The sequence below is a fragment of the Chlamydotis macqueenii genome, chromosome 4 (assembly GCF_036417535.1).
Source record: "Chlamydotis macqueenii isolate bChlMac1 chromosome 4, bChlMac1.mat, whole genome shotgun sequence".
Lineage (NCBI taxonomy): Eukaryota > Metazoa > Chordata > Aves > Otidiformes > Otididae > Chlamydotis > Chlamydotis macqueenii.
In genome coordinates, this window is record NC_141559.1 from 32694182 (window position 1) to 32718296 (window position 24115).

Below are 24115 nucleotides of genomic sequence, written 5' to 3' on the forward strand. Positions count from 1 at the left end.
GTATTACACAAAATCAACAATTTATAGAATCAATATTCTCTTATCCTTTTTTGCTACCAAGCAAATTTCAATTCTATAAATGAAATTATACATTTGTATTTCCTCGTGCAGCAACATTTTAGGAAATTCTACTTGTGCAATTACTGCCAAGCACACTGGACGTCAACTGGAGTTTTGACTAAATAAATGAACCTATACAGAAGAAAAATTAGTACAAGTGATAGATCTACTCCTCACAAAACACGGCAAAGACAATGTAGTAACTACAGGTCCTGTACCACTGGTATTTTAGAAATGGAAATACAGACCAAAGTGAAATACATTATAGAGGAGACTGAGGAAAAAAAAATCAGCCATATCCCACCCCTGCAAAATCCCAAGGCTTTATTACAATGACTTTTCTACTGTCATTTCAGTAAATCAAATACACTACAGAGCTCAGTAAATTAAGTGACTGACAGCTTACAACTAAGGGAAGGTCTCTGACCTAATAACAAACCACCTCTATTGGGACTGCTTTTTGGTTTTGTCTCTGTATTGTCAAATATACAGCATACAAATGAAGAATAGGAAATTTTAAGCCACAAAATGTGGCTTCTTAGCAACTATTTAAAAAGCGTGTTTAATACTGCTAAAATAGCTTTGACTGATAAAAACTTGAGTTTTTCATTAACTGCCTAACAGGATGCCATGGAAGGTTCCTTAAAGAAAACCTAGAAGGATTGTCCCTGAAGTTAAGAGTACAGAATAGTTTCCATATCCTTTGAGTTAAGGAGGAACAAAATATTCCCCTAGGTCACATTCTTAGGATATGCCACATACAGATTATGAGATTTCAGAATAAAATCTAGACTTTATTCTGAAAAAAAATCAGCCTTGAACCACCGGAGGAAGACTGCATTGTCTGGGTTAAAAGTATCACTCCAAGTTTAAGAGACAAAGATGGCACTTTGAAAAGATTAAACACTCCCTGCTTCAGCCTTTAGAAAAAAAAAGTGCATAAATCAAGCTTTTATAAATTATATATACAATCAGTGAGTTTCCAAGAAAGTCTCACGACAAAGTAAAATAGATAGAAAAGTAAGATATTAAGCTTTTAAAGTCTTAGCAATATCTAGAATAGTTTTAAATGCTTATCTCAAAACTGAGTTAATAGAAAGGTATTCCGTCTCTCGCTGATGCTTTTTGTACAGAGCCATTCTTTCCCACAACCATTGTTCTACTAATTTCAGAAATTCATTGGTACTGGAATCTACAACTCAACATTAATTAAAGTAACCTATACAATTTATTCCCAGTGTAGATGAAGCTCTAGTGTTAGATATCTAACAATAACTCCGGCTCCTTAGATCTCCCACAGTACTGCTATTCTGCTGCTTAACTAGATTTGCCCATTCCTGCATTGTAATGAACAGAGATTAGATCTGTTTGGCACTCAGACCACCACATTTAATTAAACATAAATGGTTTGTACCCTGCCCTCAGGTATGCATGGGTAACTCCCATTCTGCTAAGCCACTAATTTCAACTCCCATTGTCCAAATTCCTTTTATTCAAAGAACAAAGCAATGACCAACAGCTCCAGTCTGTATGAGGCAGAGGTGAATTTAACGTGCAATGAATATGAACACTGTGTTTCAGAGAAGATTTCGACCTAGAGTGACTAAAAGACATTTTAGGATTTTCATGTAATAGAATTTTTTAAAGTGAAGAATTTTATTTCATAAAAGATGTATTCCTAATTTGTCAGTATTAGATTATTTTTTTTTAATAGAAAAGGTGGATGTTTCCACTACAACAGCAAATACACATGCAACTTATGAGTTTCCAGTGTATGGAATTGTATCCATATGCTAAGATTTTGGCCTGACTTGACTCAACACTTTTGTGGTTCTCTTCCAAACAGTAGCATGAAAACCAGCTAATGAAACATTGCTGGGGACAGCTGTGGTATCATAAATTCATGCAGGACCAAGAAATATATTTAATCCAGAATTCAGCAGGCAGATAAGGAGATAAGGACATATCAGGAGATTCAGTAGCTAGATAAGGAGTCTACTTTCATTGATTTTTTTAAAATGTCCTCATCTTCCATTTTCAGCCTGTATAGCAAAGTTCCTAATGAGCTGAGATCTATTTCAATGATTACTGAGATTTGTTAATAGCTGAGATTTATTTTAATAGTTGTCACAGACGGATGAGTTTCACACAGGAAGTACAAAGAGAAGATGTGAAAAACAGTGAACTCTATTGGTTATTACGGTTTGTTATTCAAGAGTGCTGACTTTTACAAGGATGGGTTCTTACAAAAATCACACTTCTTACTAGCACCTACTGTAGCATGCTAAATTTTCTACATAATTTTTCAGCACCTCAAAGTACATGAAAATAAATGTTTGAAAACAGTAAATACTGTACACCTAGTAGCCTGAAAACACATTAGTCAGGACTTCAAACATATCTGTCCCCGTGTCCTCACCAAAGCATCTCCTCAAAACTCAAAGCTATACATCAACTACATAGTGCTTGGCTAGGGATTAAGACAGTGATGGCAAAAAGCTCCTGAAGCAGATTTCCATGGAAAAAAAAAAAAAAAAAAACACACACTTTTATTCTACTGATAGTGGTTATGTTTTAGCAAGTTTCTGCTTCATTTTCTTGCTCCAGACATTCACTTCTGTCCCCCAGTTGTGTGCTCTAGGTTTCTTCTCCTGAGTGATGTAAAGCAAGTAGATGGGTGGTTGTATCCTAATTTCAAGGTGGGGCTGGGATGAGGGAGATGATGGAATAAGGAAGGCATGAATGTAACTTTTTACTATCCACAGCTGAGAATAACTATGGTGTAAGGAGATGCTGCGCAAACTCAGAATGCTACCGGTAGTTTTCCATGTCCAGTTTGAGAAAACCATGCAAGTACGATGCAAGTACGTAGAAATCTTTGCCTAAATGTTCTGGTACACATCAACACTACAAGTTAAACCTCCCTCACTGCTGGAAGATTTCAGTGCAGTGCCAAAGCACAATGAACAAGGTTTGGAGTCTGCAGAAGGTGACACTTACCTAGGAAAGCTTCTGTACGAGGTGTAGAGCTACTACCTGATTCAATTAGAATACTGGGAATAACTTCTTTACTTTTTAATAATGTGATTTGGAACCTTTATCCATCAGAAGTGGTTAAGATCCAGATTAAGCATCCCCATCTGGAAGAAGTAAGATCTTAAGTATCTAATAACTAATAGTTAAGTTAGAACTCTATTACCCTGAAAGACTTCAGTCTTCTCTAGTGAAATCACTATGGGTAGCAAATGGATTTATAAGTATCATTAATATCCAAAGTGAATTTTAAATGTGCGTATAATGAAGGACAGAAAAGCTAAGAGATCACCAAATTCCTTTTTAATGGTTAAAACTGTACACGAGATTTTTTTCGTCTACAATCTTGACCTCAAAAGAAAGAAGCAGTTTAAATATTCAAAATGAAGAGAGAATACACTTTTTACAAGGACAAAACCTTCATCTGTTTTAATTTGTCTTTTGTATCTTCTCACTGAATAGCTGAAAATTCCTGACTGGTTCTGTTGGAAATAAGAATGCTGTTATCTTTAATTTCTGGGTTTTTTTCAGTTTTCAGTACTTATTTTCCTAAAGTTTTTTTTTAAATATTGTCATGCAAAAGCACTCATATTTACATTTCACAGACATGTATCATCCCAGTTTGCTTTACTGAATGAAAGAACACTGGATAAAACAGCACAAGCTTACCACAAAGACTTATGCACAGGCTTAAATTTCAATGGACCAGTCATTTTTCTAATACACATAGTCATATTTTAGCCAAAAAAACAAAACAAAACAAACAAAAAAAACCCCAACAAAAAAAAAAAAAAACCCCCAAAAAATAATGGACCAACACACATTTCCAAGGTGGGAGTTGAAAATCAATGCCTACTTGATTTCAAAACATACTCTTTATACATGTTAACGGCCCCCACTGTACAAGCACATATACGTATAGGGGCACATATTCTCTACTTGTTTTTGGAAGTCAGAGCAGCAGCACTACTCTCGGGCAGTACAAATTACTGACAAAGCCACTCAGCATAATGCAGTATCCAGCATTTTAGCATTTAAAATAAAGAGATCTTTTAATGTCAAGAAATTAAAGTCTTCAAAGTGAATCTCAGCTGTTCAACTGCTTTACCACTGTATTTACATTAATATAAGAAATAGGAAAGGAGGCTGTAATTAGCCTTTTGAAGACAGTATAACAGCTGTCACATTTTATACATACTTAGCTATATAATTCATGGGTCAATATTACTACTTCTAACTACTTTAGTTCATCACTATCTGGAGGACGTAGCAACCTCAGGATAGGCATGATCTTCAATCAAAGCTTCCCTAGAAATTTTGGCTGACCCAAGGTTTTCGCTCTGGCAGATGGATAAAGCCATTGTGAACTAAATTTCAAAAAATACAGCCTTTGACCAATATCTGATGTGATGTGTTCACACAGCCACCAGTATGCATCCAAGGTGACAGATCTTTACAACAGGCATGAATTTTTCATAGGTGTGCTTGAATGAACAAGTTTATCGCTGTGTCATCAATATACAATGGGATTCATAACCCCAAGAAAGCTGAGCAGTAGACGGCAAGACAGCAAACCTGTTTTCTGCCCATCGGCATTCATTGGATAGACAGGGCTAAAGTGCATGTTTTCATCTGCAGTCCTGATCACAAAATATATATGCCTGTTAGAAAAGATTGTCCTAATGCAAGCAAGTACAGATCCCAGATTAGAAGCCTCACAAAATGTAGTAGCTCTATCGAAATGGTCTACAGCTAACCCCTTTTGTAACAAAATGTGAAGACTGAACAAAGATTAGCACCTGTTCTTCTATTCACTGTCAACAACAAAGAATATTTACAGGATACATTAATCATTGTAATTTGTTATAAAACATCAGGTTCTTTGCCTCCAACACCAATGAAGAATCTAAAGAAAGAGGGCTACAACATAAAAGAAATAAAAAATCTAGATTACACTTGATAAAAGCATCTTGAACACTGATCAATTGCAACAACTAAGAAAAATTGTTAAAAATAATTAATCTGCTATCATTTGCAGATAGCTAGTTGGCAGTATGTAACTATTTACTTATGCCAACAGTGAAACGCAGACATACTCCAATCCAGTTAGGTAGCACTTCATTCAAGGTAAAATACTAAATTTTTCACTAAAACCAAGAAAAAAAACAAGAAAATACTAAGTTAACTGTTGTTTCTAGGGTTTAAGGAAGGTTATACTGACTGCCCAAAATCACTGGAGTACCTGTAATCCCATTTATGAAGTCTTAGTGAGGGTTAGCTTGAGTTAGCTTGCTCCAACCCAAGAGAGGAAAGCAAGCCATAAAGATGCACTCATTATCTTTTCTTGTCTAAAGCTAGACTTGTCCGCCTTTTATTACTTTTTTTTTGACAGGTTCTGAGGTCATTTTTGAAGCAGCTGCCAACAAGCTAAAAAAAACAACAGCCCTATTTTTCTCTCAGTGCTCCAACTGGTGTTCTCCTGCCAGAGGAAGCACATCAGGAAAAGCTGCCCGTTCCTCCCAGCTGTGTATGGACCGTGGCACAGCCGAGCTGAGCAGCACCTGTACGCGCTCTGCTCCCTGACTATCTGCGATACTACCAGGCTAGATGATGGGAAACTGGGCTCGAACAAGGAAGTATTTCAAATAGATAATGCTGAGTTCTAAACTCATTTCAGCTCTGTTAGCAATTTGTCTGCAGGCAGCACAACAGATTTGTTTCAATTCCCATTAAAGGCAATTTCATCAGCTTTTCAATACAGCTTTGAACAGGTTCGGGATGGTAATGAAGCAGCACATAATAATCACAGCAGCTATACGTTTGGAGTGCATGGCCTCTACAGTGGTGCTTGGTGGGAATTTCAGAGTACTACTAACAGAGATCAGCACAAAAACCATCTGTAACACAACTTACTAGCTTCATAGCCTCCAAATCCTCTTTCTTCATGGAGGAGGATGTCAAGGTCAATGAATATTTGGGAAGTTGAGAAGCCACTGAGCTCAATCATACCCAGCATTATCCCACCCTAGTAGTTTTTCTATTCATGCGTTCTTGACAGCAATTTGGAGTTAGATTGATAAATTTAAGGTTATTGAATATCTAAACAAATGAATGTGAGTGAATGTGAAAAGAAATTGTAGAGAGATGTGTCTTCTTTCCCCAAAATGCAGAACCCAGAAAATTTCAGTTTATAACACTGTGGGTGAAAGATACAAAATACTTCCTTGCTTTTTAAAGGTCCCTTGTAAGGGAACAGGAACTGCACACACAGGCACCGTAAAGGTCCCAGACAAGCAAAAGCATTTTCCACAACACAGAGTCTTTCTTTTTTCTCATATACGACTGTGAAATACACTACATATCAGTCTCATAATATTACATCCAAAATAAGAAAAGTTGAGACTTTTAAGTATGTACCCTTAGTGTCCCTAAATGTGTGTTTATCAACAGACAGTACTCTTACTTCAGTACTAGAAATAAAGAAGTTGTATGGTACTTAGCATCAAAAGGCAGGCACTCTCACTTTACAAGTAAGCACAGAAAACTAGATGACATATTTAGCAGAGTTTACTTAACTGCTGGGTTGTAGTTCAACATCAACATATTCCCATACCTGGAGTTTGAAACAGATACACAGAAATAAGACAGTATTGTTTAATACATATTTGATTAATAGTGGATAATATATTTTCCAGAAAGTTTATTTCTTTTAAAAGAAATCAAAGAACCTTCTCCTTTTTCAATTAATTGTCATATCATGAAAGTAAGTGTGCTAATTGGTTTCAGCTACAGTCTCCTTTATTCTAAGGGACCAAATTTCAGTTTTTCTGAAAACTCTTGCAGATTGTGCCAGTTTCAATGCAGGACTGAGTATTCCTGATGATTAAGCTTTTACAGGTTCCTCAATAGATGTATAAAAACTCTGATTTAGATCAAGTATAAAAGGTATTTTAAATGCTTTTATTTAATATTTGCTCTACTCCAAACTTGATGCAATAAGTACTTCCCCTGTCCGACATTCATTCTTTTAACAAATATAAAAATTGAGGTACAGATCATAACATTTAGAGAAAAAAAGAAATAATAAAAATAACAAGATTAACACCTGGCTTAGCAGTATTACTTAGTATAGCATGCATAATGTGACTGTGCAATCCCATTTGAAAGCACTTGAGCTTTTATGAAATACAGAACTGATAATTTTCCTTACTTCTTCCTCATCTAGGTTACACATTCATTATTTACAGGTTAAGAGAATAAAGATAAAAGTCTGCCAAAGAAAGTGTGAAGCTATAGTACAGACGCTCTGATCTAAGTTACATTTATGAGATAGTATTAGATCTCTTTGTAAATGGCCCCAGAAATAAAATAATTCATCCACATGGCTCTTTCATTCACTAATCCTCTTTGCAAAGCACTTTTTTCTACACAACTCAAAATCTCTAACTCCAAAAATTAGTGGCAGAAAAATGGAGGGAAAGCAGGAAGAGGGAACACAAAAACACTAACATATTGTAGAGAGATATTTAACATCTTTTGCTGCAAACATTTCATATTATTTTGTCTTCTCCTTGGCAAGCTTTCATAGCTTCTTTGACTCAGAAGAACATAATTTCTCTTGTACACACACAGTGATTTCTAATGCTGAAAAACCTTTCTTTAACTGTTCCCATAGTAACCAAAACCATTCTATTATACGTATTTAATTGTTGCCTTTTCAAGTATAATCTATTATTGTAGCTGGAGTCAGCATGTTCTGTTGCCATCTAAATTACAGATTCCTTGAAGTCTATCAGGCATTCATTATAAATTCAAGTTCACCTTCAATAATTCAGATTTTAAAGCATTTAGTGTATTTTATCATGTAGTATTACATTAAGAAGATAAATCAGGGATAAGTATGTAGATAGCACAAAGATGGAAGCATTAAATTTTATTTTTAACAACTGAATTTTAATAATTTCAACTTTAAATATGAGGATAAACAAGCCTTGCCAGAGCTCATATCAAAATTCCCTGCCTGAATAGGGATATGACTCCTTTTTGAACTAAGGCTCAGCTTTGTGATTCATTCCTGTAATGTACCTGGACTGAATTCCAAGTTCTCTAATTGTATTCCTGGCTTTTGGTAACATTGTTAAAAAACAGAAGTTATTTCGGAGAGAATAAACAAAGAATGACGACTTACTACTTAAGCTTTCTTAAACAAAATAACCTGGCTTGTATCAGCACCGTCTTTATTCTCCAGATTTTAATGGCAGTGTAGAATTTTACACTGCAGCACAGCTGAAGAGTAGAGAACTTGAAAACAATCACAAATAGTATTTATCATTATACATTATACTTGCATTACTCATTTCAAGCCCATCTAATATTAAAGTAAAATGTACTTTGTATGCTGGTTTTATGTATATTTGCCCCCACAATGCCAGCACAGGATTTAGAAAGTAACATGGTAATCTTACTTCAGAACTTACACCTGTGCTTTCTCACTAACCCATAAATGCTGTTTTCTATCTTCTCCATTAGTTATCCCAAATAGTGTTCCTCGGACAAGAAAACTAGGAGGTTTTTATTTACCTATGGAGATACATGGCACATTTTAGAGTGCTGTAACACACTCTGTCAGAATTGACAATAAATAGTCAATATAGCAATGTTTATCTAGACCATATCTCTGAAAATGTTTATCTAGACTATTTAAATTTTGCCAGTCAAAAATATCAATCACTTCTATTTATTCAAGTCCAGATAAGGAATAGAAAAATAAGACTACAACATTAGATTAAGATTACTAAAATAAAGCTCAAAATACAGCCCCATTAATAGAGGACTACTGTAGGAAAAAATAACTTCGCATCCCTTACTACTTAGCTTATCTGTCCAAAAGGAGTTCTGTTTCTCCTGTTCTACCTTTATACTGTGTGCATTAGACTGATGCAATCGAAACTACAAGAAATGCACTTTAAAAAACAAAGAATGCTTTTCATTCTTAGTTCTCATAATGTTTATTCCAGGTTGTGTTGTGGCTCCGATTTGAGGTCTCTGGCACCTCTGCACCTACTACTGCCAGGAGAGATGAGCCCTTTTAAACTCACTATATTCCAAAGCAGTAACCTGGGCACATATTAAAATTGTATATAAAGATGCATATTATACAAAGGGACATAATGAAAAGATAATTGGATGTGGGACTGGAATACTCCTGAAAAACAGATACTTAGAAGTTTTAATAAATGGCTGGGAATAGAGGAGTAAGTCAGTACAACAGTTAGGTGAACATTACCATACTTTTGAGTGAACACCCTTTAGTCTTTCTGTATAAGCAAACAAAAAGATAGATAGACAGAGAGTTATTTCAAGAGTAGAGGTTATAAGCATAACTGATTAAAACATGGGAAAGTTTACCTCAAAGCTACCCCTCTTTTTCCCCTGCCTACGCTTCCCTTGATTTTTCCCAATAGCTCGCTCCCATTAATCTCTTATCCATATTTCCCTCCTCCTACTTCTCCTGCTCATCTTTGGAGCAAAAAAGGGAGAGAGCTGCAGGCTGTAGCCTATGACATACTTTGATGCATACGTATACGCTTCTGAAAAAGCCAGCTCACGGCTATGACAAAAGCACTGGCCTCCTTCCCTGCTTTTATTTTTTGAAGCCATTTATTAAAGCTTAATCTTGCTCCTGAAGCACAGGAGGAAGAACTTTTATTTGCACTCACTTCATAACTGTACAGATAATTTTTGCAGCATTCAGCTACTCTAAATTCACTGTTGCTTGGTACAATATTTTGTCTTTACAGCTTAACTTTATTGCAATATAACTGCAAATTTATGTCTCAATCCAACTGCATCAATGCTGCATGTGTCCTAACGCGCTGATGCAGAGTCCTTTCACTTTTATCTCCTCTGCTTCCTACCTCTCCATTTCCCAGCTCACTTTTTTTTTTTTATTTACATGCTAGATGTCTTGTATCTCCCATATGGTGGCCAACACAGCCACTGTATTGACAGGAAAAAGCCAGGAGGCAGAAGAGAAGAAAAAGAAAGAGCAATAGTACCACTTCACATTTTTAGCTATAGCCTATCTCCACTATCAGTAAATCCATGCAAGTAAATCACAATGTATTCAATTCTCAATGTAAACATGGATTTTGATTGGTTACTAAAATCCCTGTTCCCAGGGCTATTCACAAGTACACTGAAAATGTACATACAAGTACAAGAGTTAGTACGGATATTGCCTCTACATCTTTGATACCTCCAGGGAAAAATAAGTAAGAACAAAACAAACTGGAGCTGGAAGGGAGGGTAAGGAGACTGTTCTTAAAATTATTTCTGTCCTTCCTCTAATTTGTCTTTTTTACTGTGCAAAACAGAGCAACTCTTGCTCTTAGAAATACTAATATTTAGATTATACATACTTCTGGAGCATCTCTCCACATTTAAAAAATAAAAAGTGAAATGCCACTGCTGGTATGTGAAACATAGCATGCAGGTATGTATACCTTTCCACATAATTAATTCCCTCTAGGATGCAGGTAATATCTCAACATGAAGGACCATGAAGCACCTTCTATATTTTTTAAGCAGTACGCTGATTGAACTCCAGCGGTATTCCTGTTTAAGACACCATAATATCACAAAGTTAACTCTAATACAGCCACTGCAGAGGATGATTTTTTTTTAGGAATGTTCTGCAAAATACACGGTTTAGAAAAACCCTCATTAAAACCAATAACAGCACCATCACAACACTACCGTTTTTCACTGATCAGATTCAAAAGAACATCTGATGTTTTCACTGGAAGTGTACAATGAGCTATAAAATAGCACAGCGTAGTCCAATATCTATACCATACAAACATAAATGCAAATCTATCTAGTTTTTTTCCTGAAATCCCTCTTTTCATCCACCTTCCACTGACAGTAAAAAATTGTCAAGAAATGCTGTTCTTTGTTATGCTTCAGAGCTATTATTAAATTACTGTGACAGTGAAACAAATTAATCTCTGCTATGTACTTGATCTGTTTCTTCTAGTTTTAATCTACAATGCATTTGTCTAACCAAATTAAGTACTTTCCAATCCTAGCATTACATGTACAAGCATATTTACTTCATACTTGTTTTCCATTTTACGATGCTTTAATTGTTCACAAGTAATAACATAGTTGATTAATTTTTATATTTGATCTGCAATTATGCTTTGAAATCTAATTTGTAAGAACTGGGGTTGTACTTTAATACAAACACCACAGACTTCTAAATTACAAAACAAATTATCCCCTGGTCCCCTCTTCCCGACCACCACCCCCCACCTCTTCAGCACTTAAGAGAAAGCAACCTCAAACTGACGTTTCTGCTGCACCGAAGTATGGACCCAAACCTGCCTTAATTTCCTTATGAGATGATAAAATACAACCACTGGCTGTGGCTCAAACAGAACTTTAACTACGGTTTAGCAACAGTCGATGCTTTTACATACCAGAAAGTATAATTCTAGTTCTGGAGTGGCTACCTAAGACTAAGCACTTCATTTAATTTTCTGCAAGCTTGAGTCAAAGAAGTCCAGTTTAACAAATATTTTTGTCCCAATTTTACATCAGTATAACTTCTGTATCCTTTCAAGATTTTGGACATACTAGCACACAAGAAAAAGGAATAAATGGGCACAGCTGGCACTTCTCTCTTTCGCCCCATTTGAATTTAATGGGCTTTCTCCCAAAGCTCTCAGTTCTGTACTTCAAAAGCATGTTCCTTCTCTGAAGTCTCAGAGCGACTGTAAATTCTCATTAGGCAAAACAGGGCAACAACAACACTGCCTTCGCAATTGCTGCAGTATGCTACAATAATTGATTACTGAAATACAAATTTAACAACCACTATTCAAAATAAGTACATATGAACTAACTTTATGCTTAGACTATCATAAAAATGGCTTTCCTTATTTTTTGAAATGAGGAAAAAGACCAGACAGTAAGACCACAACATTTGTTTTCATTGTGCTGCCCCAAAACGCAGCTGCCAACTAGGACAATGGAAAACACCATTATTTTATTAGAATAACGAACCCTGTAAGTGACTAATGCTACAATTCAGAACAGCAACTCTTGAGATATGGATGTCCAGATAAAATAATTGCTGTTTGGCTGCCTAAGCCTGTTCCAGTGGCTCAGCTTCCTAGAACCTCTCAACCATCTCTGTCTGCATTGGCTACAGTAATCATCCTTTTGAAGGAACTAGGCAAGATTGTACTTACTGCAACCACATCTCCTCTCAGACTTCCTCCAGAGGTTAAGGAGTCTTGATATATATGTAATCATTCCCATTTCATCACATAATAAATATCTCCGCACAAAATTCAAATTCAAACAAATGTCCTGTTCAGTCATAACTGTCTCTTATAGTTCATTGCTCTAATTACAATGCGTATGTCAATAATACTTTGCAATGATTACTCCAAGGCCATTAGCTTATAAGAGTTCTTCATTGCTGAGTCTTAGGCTGCCACTTTGGGATTCAGTTGATAGTGGTGGTTTGACTCTTACTTTAAATTTAAATTTAAATAAAGTCGACACTTCTAGACACTACAGTACACACAAGCCAGAATTTCCATTCTTGAACCAAGTACATCTTAAGCACCTTCCTTTATGTATCTAGCTGAGTGACAACTGGCACCTTCTCAAATATGATCTGTAATTACTGCCAAATTACTTATCTTAATGTATTTCTTTTTGGCAAACTTCTGGACATGAAAGTCAGCAAATCAAACGACTAAAGCTCCCACAATCGCAGATATGTCCAGCGGAGAACATAATGATTCACAGAAAACAAAAAGAAAGATGCATGGCAATGACTAGATTTTAATTTAATTTAGGAATAAAATAATTGTCTCAGATCTGATACATCTTACTCTGAAGGACATTCCTGTTAGAGTAAAGGCCAAAACCAGGATGACATTATGATATCATAAAGGTATATAAGTTTAGGGATGTGAATGGAACAAATTATTGATTCTTCAGGCTAAGACAGAGCCATTTTCCAAATTTAATGTGATTTGGTGTCAATGTTTTTATTACAATGACTTCAGGTCTAGTTAAGAAATTGTAGTCATTGATGCCATTATGTTGTCCATTGCTTGCTGCTGAAGTAGGGGAAAATTATATTCCAGATGACTATAATTGCATTGTCCTTTGTTTGTAGAGTCCAATGCTTTAAGTCAGCTTTGGTCATACTGTCTGCCAATTTAAATTACAATAATTATTCTGACTCCAAAAGTTCTACATAAATTCTCACCATTTGGAGCTCAGACATACCACTTTTCAGCAAAGCTGTGTTATTTCTACACATTTTTATTTCCTGAATTTTCTTTTATTAAAAAGATTAGCTACACAATGATACAATGCATTAGTCATAATTTGAAATTACAATTATCTCAACTTGGAAATGCTGTAGTGTTCTTGATCCTCCATGCTTTGATTCAAAGTGGCATCATTAAGCACCTTGCTCACCATTCCGTCCCTGTATTTTTTCATGAAATGCCATTAAATTCAGTCACATCAGTAGTACTTTAAGGCCAATGATTGAAACACCTATGCTTGATTGTCCGTTAGAAACCAAGTCTCTTCTCAGAGGGAAGAGAAAGCTTTCCAAACAATGACCGTATCCGCAGAGGATTGGAGCTTTCTTGGCAGGGCTATAGATAAAGTCTTCATAACACCTTTCCTCCATAGGACAATTGCCATCATTCCCCTGCCTCCTGCATTATCCACCATCACACAAGAAAAGACAGGACTTGAATTATGAAATATTGAAAATATTAAGTGCTGTAATTACAATTACTGGCTCTCAGAAAGAGCTTATTCAACATTTGCAACTAAAGATCAAATTAAGCTGTATAGAACTTCTTAATCCTTTGGTTGAAAACAATTGCTTACACAGATTGTTTTCCTGTCAATCCTTCCTATAAATTGCTGCTTGCTATGATTAAGAAGGAACGTGAAAACTGATGATGCTCCCATCCTATAACCAGATACAAAGTTTCTTCCATATTCGCTTCGCAGTGCAATTGTATTTCCTTCGCACAACTGTTATTTATTTTATAATTGTTTGTAGAAAAACAAACATTCTCATTTTGGCAGTGGCCAGACACAGAGAAAAAAAAAAAAGCCAGAAACATCAGAGTCAGGTTTATTGTTTTGTTTTTCCTCAAAGCGGAAAGAGGTTATCATTTTGAGCAGCCTAGACAAGAGACAATGTCAGGCAGGAGTTCCAGCTAGTTAGGGTTAGGGAACAGCAGACAATAAAAGAAACGTAAATATTATATTTTTCCTATTTTCTGAAATGCTTTCCATTTCTGAGAAGACATGAGTACAGCAAAATAACTCATTTTCCCATTATGTGCAAAAAGCAATACAGGATGTACAAGGAGACCGTGGATGGTTATGGCCATGGGCTATGGTTTGTTTTTTCTCTGTTTTATTGCAGAGGGACAGGGAATCAGGATAATTAAAAAAGAGTTTTTAATCTAATGTAACAGCTTAGTAGTGCCTTTTAAACGTAGAGTTAATTTGTTGTTTGTTACCCTGATTGTTTTGAGTTTTTATTCATTTTTTGCATAGTGATAGCCAGTTACATATTTTTATGTACAAAGTACAAAGATTAAAGACTCAAAAGTCAAGCAGAAAATATTTTTCAAATAAATGTTTTCTTTTTCAAAAACAAAATCGCTTTTGTTTCACTAAGCATAACTTTATCAAAGGAAATTGACATCTATTATTAAGATACATTCAGTTTTCAGAACTTTTATACATCCCAGTTAGGTAGAGGTACGTCTAACATGCAAAACCCACCTGTTCACTAGAGTCTGAAGTAAATCAAACATCCTAATGTACTTTGGAAATTACCTTCCTAGACACGTCTACTGAATTTCCAGCCTTTGCAGGTGGCCTGTCACATGAAAAGTAGGTTATGCTCTTCACCAGTAATACCTGTGTCTGTTCTGTCCACTGAGAGACAGGCAGCACTCATGACTCGTTTCCACAGGTGTGAGAAGACAGGACACCAAAATTTCCTGTCATGTGAGACACATGAATCTACAGGCACCCTTAAATCGACACAGAGAAAGTGCCACATCCATCCACCAGCAGAGAACCATCAAGTAGGGGGCTGCAGGGTCCCGCAAGGAGCATGAGCAGCAGGGAGGAGGGACAGCTATGTTCTTCAGGGGTGCTAGGAGCAGCTACGGTTCAACCAAGCAGAGGAAGTAGTTCATGGAAGGGATGCATGGGACCTCAACTCACGTGTGCATGCGTGCATATAAATTCTACCCTCCTCTACCTCTTACGTATCACTAACATTTATGGTGGAAAGTATACTGTAATTCAGCTGATGTTTCTCATCTTGTTTCTCAGCTGAGCTGGAACCATAGCTTTTAAAGCAATGTCGTTCCAGAGCAACATTGGGCATCTCTCTACTCTCCGTATTACCCAAGCAAGGACACATGCTTTCATAGTGCATCATCTCAGTTATCCAGGAAAATGAAACAGTTCCATCATCTTTTATCAGGTTGTCCAAAAGAGTCCGAAAACATTCATTTTTCACATTACTGAAACATGTCTTATTGAATGAACAGTCAAAGCAGACTCAAATCTTAGAGTGGGGTACGACTGCCTGACAACCTGGCTGCGTTAGAGACCACACTTCATGTCACCACTAAGGAGCACAAAAAATTACAGAGGTGAAATAACAATGCTGTAGCTCTAAGGGAAAAAGTATCTTCCCTGAGATTTATGAAAACATTTTTTAAAAGAGAGAGAGAAAAAGGAAAAGAAGATCTGTAACTGAAATAAGTGAAAAGTAATATATAATCAGCTTGGTTTTAACTCCTTTTGAAAGGAATTAGGCAAAGCAGCAAGAGTTAAAAAGGATTACCAGTGTCTTCAGATGTAACAATTACATTCTTACAACTTTAAGATCTCAGAGACGAAAAAAGCCTCCTAAATTTTGGAATATACTTAACTGCAGCTAGCAGATATAGGATACATATGCACCTAAACCTTTCTAGATGTTACACTGAGTATCTGCACTAAACAGCACACTACAGAACAGCATTAAAGCAATAATGCTTCCACCTACCACGCTGTTTGCCATCAGTAAGCACTCAGCTAGCCACTGTGACTCCAAGCAGCCTTCTCATGTATCTGAAGTTGAACTCATGCATAAGAATCTTGCGCTGGTAAGTACCGTTAAACAGCTTTGGCACAGAAGATTATTGAAGAAACTCTACACAGGTCCATTCATGCATTTACCAGAAGAAAAATCTGACTTGATTCTTAAGAGTCTGAAAAACTGATGTAAAATTTAGAATCATAGAACAGAATCATAGCATAGTTTGGGTTGGAAGAGACCTTCAAAGGTCATATAATCCAACCCCCCTGCAAGGAGCAGGGACATCTTCCACTAAATCAGGTTGCTCAGAGTCCCGTCCAACCTGGCCTTGAATATTTCCAGGGATGGGGCATCCACCACCTCTCTGGGCAACCTGTTCCAGTGTTCCACCACCCTGACCATAAAAAAAAAAATCTCTTCCTTACATCTAGGCTTAATCTACCCTCTTTTAGCTTAAAACCATTACCTCTTGTCCTATCATTTATCTTCATCTGGAAATATCCCCTAAAGCTCAGGAAAATATTTCTGACATAGAAAACAGTTAGCAAATTACTGCATCTGCTTCATTACATAACAAGATCTGTAGCTCTAAAAACAATGTAACAGCAAATAATATCTTTTAAAAAATAAAAATCAGAAATGTGATGGCAGCTGAAGTAGAAATGCACAAACCAGCTCAGAGGGCTATGTGTTGCCATCACTACTCTGAACTACAAGGTAGACAAATATCCAAAGACACCAATCAAATCAAGTACAAAAGCACCTGCCTAACTTCAAACCTCATAAATTTAAAATGATGCAACTGAATGTCACTATATTTTTTTCAAGCACTAATAGCACATCAATGGTTTTCTGTTTTCACTTATGAACAGCACATAGCAGAAGTACATTGTCTGGTCAGAGATAGGTGTGCCTAAGAAGTTTCTTTTTCCACATTGCCCTTTGTAGTGTGAGCTTTCAGCAGACAATCTGGCCAGAGAATATTAAGCTGAACTGTTTTAAAGCATAACATCCAGTTCCCTGGGCCATGCCTCCTTTCCCATGCTCCCCTGTAAGAACTTGAAATGGAGGGGAGGATTCCTCATGTCATTGCTTTGTCCTGGCAGCTGATTTATTTATATTTGAATTCAGATAGGAAAGACTAAAATTAGATCTAAAGTTTGTGTTGTGATAAAGCATTACCATTATGTTTACTTCATTTCCCTGGAAAAAGTTATTTTCTTTATCCAAGGACTCAATCGTTAAGAAACAACCATCCTGCCTGGTATTACAAGACAAATGTTACTACACATGCTGTGGTTGTGATTCTCATCCAATGCAAGATATCAAATTACAGTCTATTTAATTAAATAGAATTTCCTTGGAAGACCACTGCCACACTTTTGAAGATGCCATCATATCTCATATCACAGCAGTAAACAGTCACTGAAAAATACGGAAATATCTCAGATAAGCAGATCACTTAGGAATGATGTTCTTTCTAAAAATCAACTACTGACTTGAAAAAGTGTGCAAGAACGAAAGGACTATTTAAACAAAAAGAATCACCTTATTAAGGATGTTAAAAAGTCAATTTCTCAGAGTATCAATGCCCATTCCCTCTATATACCTCATTACCAAAAGCCTTGGAAAAATAGGTAGGCCAGTGAACAAAAGAAGCAGCTTAGCCTCAGGCCAATTTCTGCATTTACAAACGCCCAATGAAACAGAAGGGAGGTGTATATGCATGTCCAAGAAAGAACTTGGTCTGATGTTTGAATTGCACTTACAAAAGATCATGTTATTTGAATAACTCACTGTTTAGACACATCAGGCATTACTGTCTGTTCCTTTTTCCTTGTATCCACTGTCGGTTCTACAGGGGTAAGTACTACAGCAGCACACGAGACTATTGACTGGTATGAGTCTTCCCGGCAAACTGCAAATACAAGAAAATTTCAGTGTTAAAGAGTGAACTCAGTTCGTATTTAAAAGTTTGAAGAAAAATAAATAATCAAGTCATACTGTGAAAAATAAAAACGCAAATGATTAATCAGACTTCACTTTGGTCATCTGCAATGAAAATGTCACTGTTTTTCACATCTCCTAAAGTGCTGGATTGGCACTTCTTTTTTGCCATAGACTGATACTGCCATCATCACTCACTAGGTTTTACCTTGCACAATGTCAGTCCGCTCTAGCTCACTGGTGTGTCTGAGTCCTAAAAAGACTACAAATGAAACACACTCTACAGAATATGATGCACTACTTTTTTGTTTTCATCAGCAACTGAAAATGAGAGTGGAAATTATGTAAATCTTCAGACAAACTGCTCATCTTCAAGAACTTCAGACTTTGTAAGAAAATAAGATTGGAGAAAATCTGAGTGATGATTTTTTGTCTTCAACCGTTACGTTTGACTTTAATCCAGAAAGGCCAAATCCAAATGGTCTAGGAGTGGTATCTGATATAGTGATTTATGCTTTCCATTAATACAAATTATCTATGTATTGCTGTGCTGGATAATATGACTTACATGAGTTAGAAGAATTATCATGTATTTCAAATGAGCATCTGGCTCAATTAGCACTAATAAATGATTACCCAAAAGCACCCAACCTCCAAACAGACGGCTGTATTTGTTAAAATTTATACATATCCTTTAGAATATGTATAAACATATTTTAAATTGCAAGTTTTACTAGTAATTTAGCACTTAAGCAGTCACCGCTCACTTCTACTTATTCTGAAGGTACAGATTTCCTTTAGAGCCAAGGTGTACCTTTATGAGTGAAATAAAAGTTGGAATCGAGTTTGTCGCACTGAACAAAGCACAGCAGCTTCTTATATTATACAATCACGGTACCACTATGCATCATAGAGAAAGAAGAAGAAATGTGGCGACCTATCTTTTAACCAGAGAGTCACACAGTATTTTAACGTATAACATACAGAACTACTTTGTGGAGTGTACATGTGCACATACACAGCCGATAATATAGGCTGTAAAACAAGGATGACAGCCACAAATTCTCAGCAATTCAGTGTCAGAAAGAACCTACTTTACAAGTACATACATTTATGCAAGATTGTGACAGGTGGGAATATTGAACTGTGGCATCTATTTATCAATGGAAAAGCTGTTTCTGATGACTTACCTACATTCCATCCTCCACAATAAAGTGCCTCCTTCTTACTGCCCACAGACAACATACCTTTTGCATAATGTGTGCTCCTCTTACAAGAGGTGTAAAACTGGAGTAAAACTTCATCTATACTGCCTGGACTGGGTCAAGAAAAAACTGTCGTGTTTTACTCTGAGCACTCAAATCATATTCAGCATGAATTCAGCACACATCAAGATACACTGCATGCCCAACAAACATCTGCAATGATAACTGATGCTTTAAGGCAACTAGAGAGTAGATTTTAAGGAACACGTCAGAACAGGGTTGGATATTTCTAGAAAGGTCACAAAAGTGCAAAGGTCTTGGTTTTCAGAGGAATTCTGAGCCATTCAGCAAGCAGCGCAAACGGCCGGAGCACAGGCAGATTCTAGCAGGAAGAAAATATTTCTGTGGAGTACATGTAATTACGTTTAATGCATACTCAAAATGTTATTACTATCATAGCAAACTCAGAGCTGCTCAAAACTTTATTATTATCACAGACACCCATCTCCAAGACATGGTCATACCCAAAGAGAACTCACTATATTGCCTATAGGTACACAAGTAGAATACACATTATAGCTTCATGCATAACAAATTAAGGAGGGGACTAATGCAAAATACATTAAACTAGAGAGACTACATAAGAAAAAAAGATTGCAAGGCGATTTTTATTCTACTATGTTATGTGCAGCCAGCAGACCATCTGCTAGCAAGGTGCTATTTGGTAGGCAACAAGTAACGTACAAAGCAGTATCTTCTCATTACAACAGTGACTGAATATGTGCAAATAAGAACATTTACGTCTATTTGACTCTTGATTTACAGTCAAAGAACTACAAAAAGACAGGTTTGTCAAAGGCCATTATTGATATTCAGTACCTGAATTTTAACCTGAAACCTCAATAAAAATGGGAGAGTAAAGGACAAAGCAAAAATGTGTTTTTCTTTAAAAGACCTGTGGTACCACTTGAGTATCTAGTTATTACTTTAGAACGTGTAAAACAGCTGGTGACTATGAAAGCATCTCAGGGTAGGATTTTCCCTGCATGACCCAGTCTACCAGGGCAATTACAAAGCAAGATACAATACAAAATTACAAGTAACAAAGACAACAATGCCAGTCTCCTACCCTTTACAGAAATGTCACAAATTATTAAAACTGTGAAACTGCTTTTGTTTAAATAATTAATGCTATAGAGGAGTTGTATAATCCCCTTTTATGTGCTTAAATGTGGACTCTCAACTTTAACATTGATGGGGATGGGCACTGTTTTACTTAAGGAGACTTTCATTTTACACTTCAAACTTCTCTTAAGTGGAGCTTCTTTTCTACACCTTCATTTTTTATGTACAAGCAGCTTACATTACTCCCTCAAAAACCCATTAGTGACATCCACATACCATACTCTTCATGAATCCAAATCTCTTAGATCCTCAAAATATTACAAACCTCACAATACCAAACAATTACACTAAGGGATTACCCCTTTTAACCATAAATCCTCTCATGTGTCCAACTTGCACTTTCACAGCCAGTAAGAAGTTTAGAAATTCACTCGGTGGTCATCCAGCCCATAGATCAACAGCTTGTCTATGAGGATCTTACAGGAGACAGCGCTGAAAGCCTTGCTGAAGTCATGGTACACAATATCCACCGCTCCAATAAAGAAACCAGTAAAGAAAATTTTCCCATCTACACGCTACATTTTTTCAATGGTACACAAATGTTAGGTATATATTGTAGGCAGAGGTTTATTATCACACTTGCTGTTGCATACCTCCAGAACTGCAGAAAAAAGCTGTTCAAGGAATCAACATCAATCAACAATCAGCTAATTTTATAGTATCTGTAGCAATTTATTTGAGAGACTAATATTTAGTACCTCAGAATGTGTTATACACTGGATACCTTCTGAAAAAAGTTATTTGCATGCAAGTGAGATGGTATTTTTCAGTACAGTTGTGTCTCCTTTATTCACAATTCAACAATTACGTGAACCAGCTAATAATGGCAGTGAAATAATACAACTGGAGGAACATCTTTACTATGTATTATCATTAAAGAAACATATTTTCTTAGTGAAATAAAAGACACTACATGCCAACTACAAGTCATATAAAGGACAACTCTACAAAAAGAGAAAACAGTCTTACTTCATATAATACTATTATAAAAGATCTGTACTGCTTTTGAAGTTGCATAATTCGTCATCCAGTTCTTCAATTTATACTTTAATGATGCATACAGTTTGTTTTCTTCCACTGCCAAGTGTTTTCAAAGTATCCCATATATTTATCACTAGGTGTGCTGGCTTGGATTTACCCTGGTTGGTTTAAGCAGTCCCAGAACATCATTCGCTATCAAAACAGATCTCTGTGTCTGGAGGACAAAAATATTAGGTGGGGTTTTTTTTCCCTTTGCTGTTTCTTTCCAGAACAATGAGGAATGACTAATTAAACCTTTTCTTCTACTTTGAACCAATCAGTGAAATTTTTTTTTAATTCCTTAAATAGCAGGAAGTCTTCAACAGCTACTGAATATAATGTATCTCTCTGGAGAACAAAAACATTTTTAAGCTCTAGGGGTGTCATTTACAGTGTCTATTTCAAACATTGTTAATTGTACACATTTATTTCCCTTCTTTATTTAATAGAAGACAAAAAATCTGGTTATCACTACTTACTGTCAAAAAAAAAATGTCTCCCTTAACACAAGATGCAAGTGACAGTTAGATGAAATTAGCAGCAAGTACTACCTGCTTAGAGAAAACAGAAGGGAAATGTTCATATGCAGTGTGCAATGAAGCATAAAGGATTCATGACACAAGGAGACAAAAACAGTGAAGTATTTCTGGATTTAAAGCTGGGCATTTATTCTAACAATCCAAATTATTGACACTTGTGCCTATAAACTTTCAAATAATCAGCTCTCATCATTTAAAAGACAGATTAAGTCTAGAAACCAATGCTGTTTTATAACAAAAAACTTCTGCTTTGGTAAAAAAAACTAGACAACAAGCCAGGAGTATGGAAGGTTTAAATACTTTGCTCTGAAATATCCGGCAGCTGCCACTGGAGGAGACAGGGGCGGAAACATGGGGGAGCAATGTCTGGATCTCAAGTATCCAATTGCACATTTCTTTTACTACTGAAGGTCAGAAGATATGTTTGAATTACTTCAGAGCACCAATTCTCAGTGTAGACATTCACATTTTGGCACACTGTTTCCTAAATGCGGCTCTGCCATGAGAAGGCTCAGGAAACAAGTCACCCTCTTGAGGCACGCTGAACAAATTACAAGGAAGAGCTGCAAGATATGCAACATATAAGCAGGTTCTTCAATTAAGGCAAAAACAGGAGGATGAGGAACTGTTACATGCGAGACAAAGATTTTCTTTAAAAAAAAAAAACCACCCCACAAAAAAAAAATAAATAAATACACAAACATAAAGGAAGAGAGAATCTACTGTAAATTTCAGAGTAAACTAATTTTGAGGACAAGACTTGAGGAAAGAAAAAGGAGCATTTAGAACATGTAACTCAAGCTGGTTTTGCAGGAAAGCTGCTGACACTAGAGATAGTTTTCAAGATAGAATCTTGAAAATCTAGTCTTCTGATTCTAGTATCTCCAGTAAAACTGTGGTTAATCACCATGCTTATCCCTTCCTTACTGCACAGATGTGCCCTCTCGTATTCTTGGTCCATTCAGTGGGCTCAAAAAATAACCACTGTTTAGACTTTTATCTTTGTCAACTTCAAACATCACCTGCATGGAACACTTCAGCAAAACCAAGAGTATGATTCCAGTTCCATATCCTCTTCTTCAGCCCCTAAAATACAAGAAATCTTTTGATACCTTGTTATTAAATCCTAAAACCCAAGGAGATTTTCAGTCTCTTTAAAGCAACACATAAGGTCAAGGTACTTCAGGTGAAAAATGTTTTTGCTCATCTACTTTAAAAAAAAAAAAAAGCCTAATATTAAAAAACAAAAATAAGCCTAATTTTCCTGCTGCTTGATTCTAGATTGGATGACGCTCTCGGGGAAGAAAAGGAAATTAAATGGATCTCTATTTTATTATTTGTTCACCAGTTATTCTAGGGCCTCTTGTCCCTTAGAAACAGCTACGTTTCACAATATTGGCCAAATGAATACTTAAGAGAATGAGACTATATGCTCACAGTCCCCAAAGGGTTTGCTGGAATAATTCTACAATAAAACCACAGGTCCAATTCTTAAACACAGCATAGTCACAATCAGAAATTCTGTAAGAGCAACAATTACAGGCCCATTGAAGGCAAATGAGCTACTTTCTATCAGGTTCTTACCTTTCCTGGATGTTTTGTAGTAGTCACGAAGGCTGCACACACATATCTGCTTCGTGCTATCCACCCTGGCACCCAGTGCTGAAGGGTACAAAACCTGGCAACAAGCAGGAGCCAGGGACCTCTTCTAACACACCAGCAGCTCTGTACTGGCTATCTGTACCCTTGCCTTTGCATCCTAAGTCTGTTTGTTATTACAAGCCACCGTGATAATGTGGTAATAGCCACACGTAAAATTTGGGCCTACTGACTTGTACTCTATGTATAAGAAATTAAACTCCAGGAACCAGCAAATGCTGCTTCTTTTAGTGTTAACGTTTCATGGAATGCTGCCATAAGTGTTGACACTGAATGGAAGGGTATGCCCTGGCCGCCCA

General features: G+C 36.3%; 1 protein-coding gene across 3 annotated transcripts in view; it reads right to left on the minus strand.

Moving 5' to 3' along the window:
- Window positions 1–24115, minus strand: part of CCSER1 (coiled-coil serine rich protein 1) — a 704856-nt gene that overhangs the window by 510318 nt on the left and 170423 nt on the right. For all 3 annotated transcript variants that reach the window (XM_086746418.1, XM_086746420.1, XM_086746419.1), the window contains one exon: window positions 18059–18179. In XM_086746418.1, the coding sequence (XP_086602544.1) occupies window positions 18059–18179 (121 nt within the window). The remainder of the gene's footprint in view (window positions 1–18058; window positions 18180–24115) is intronic.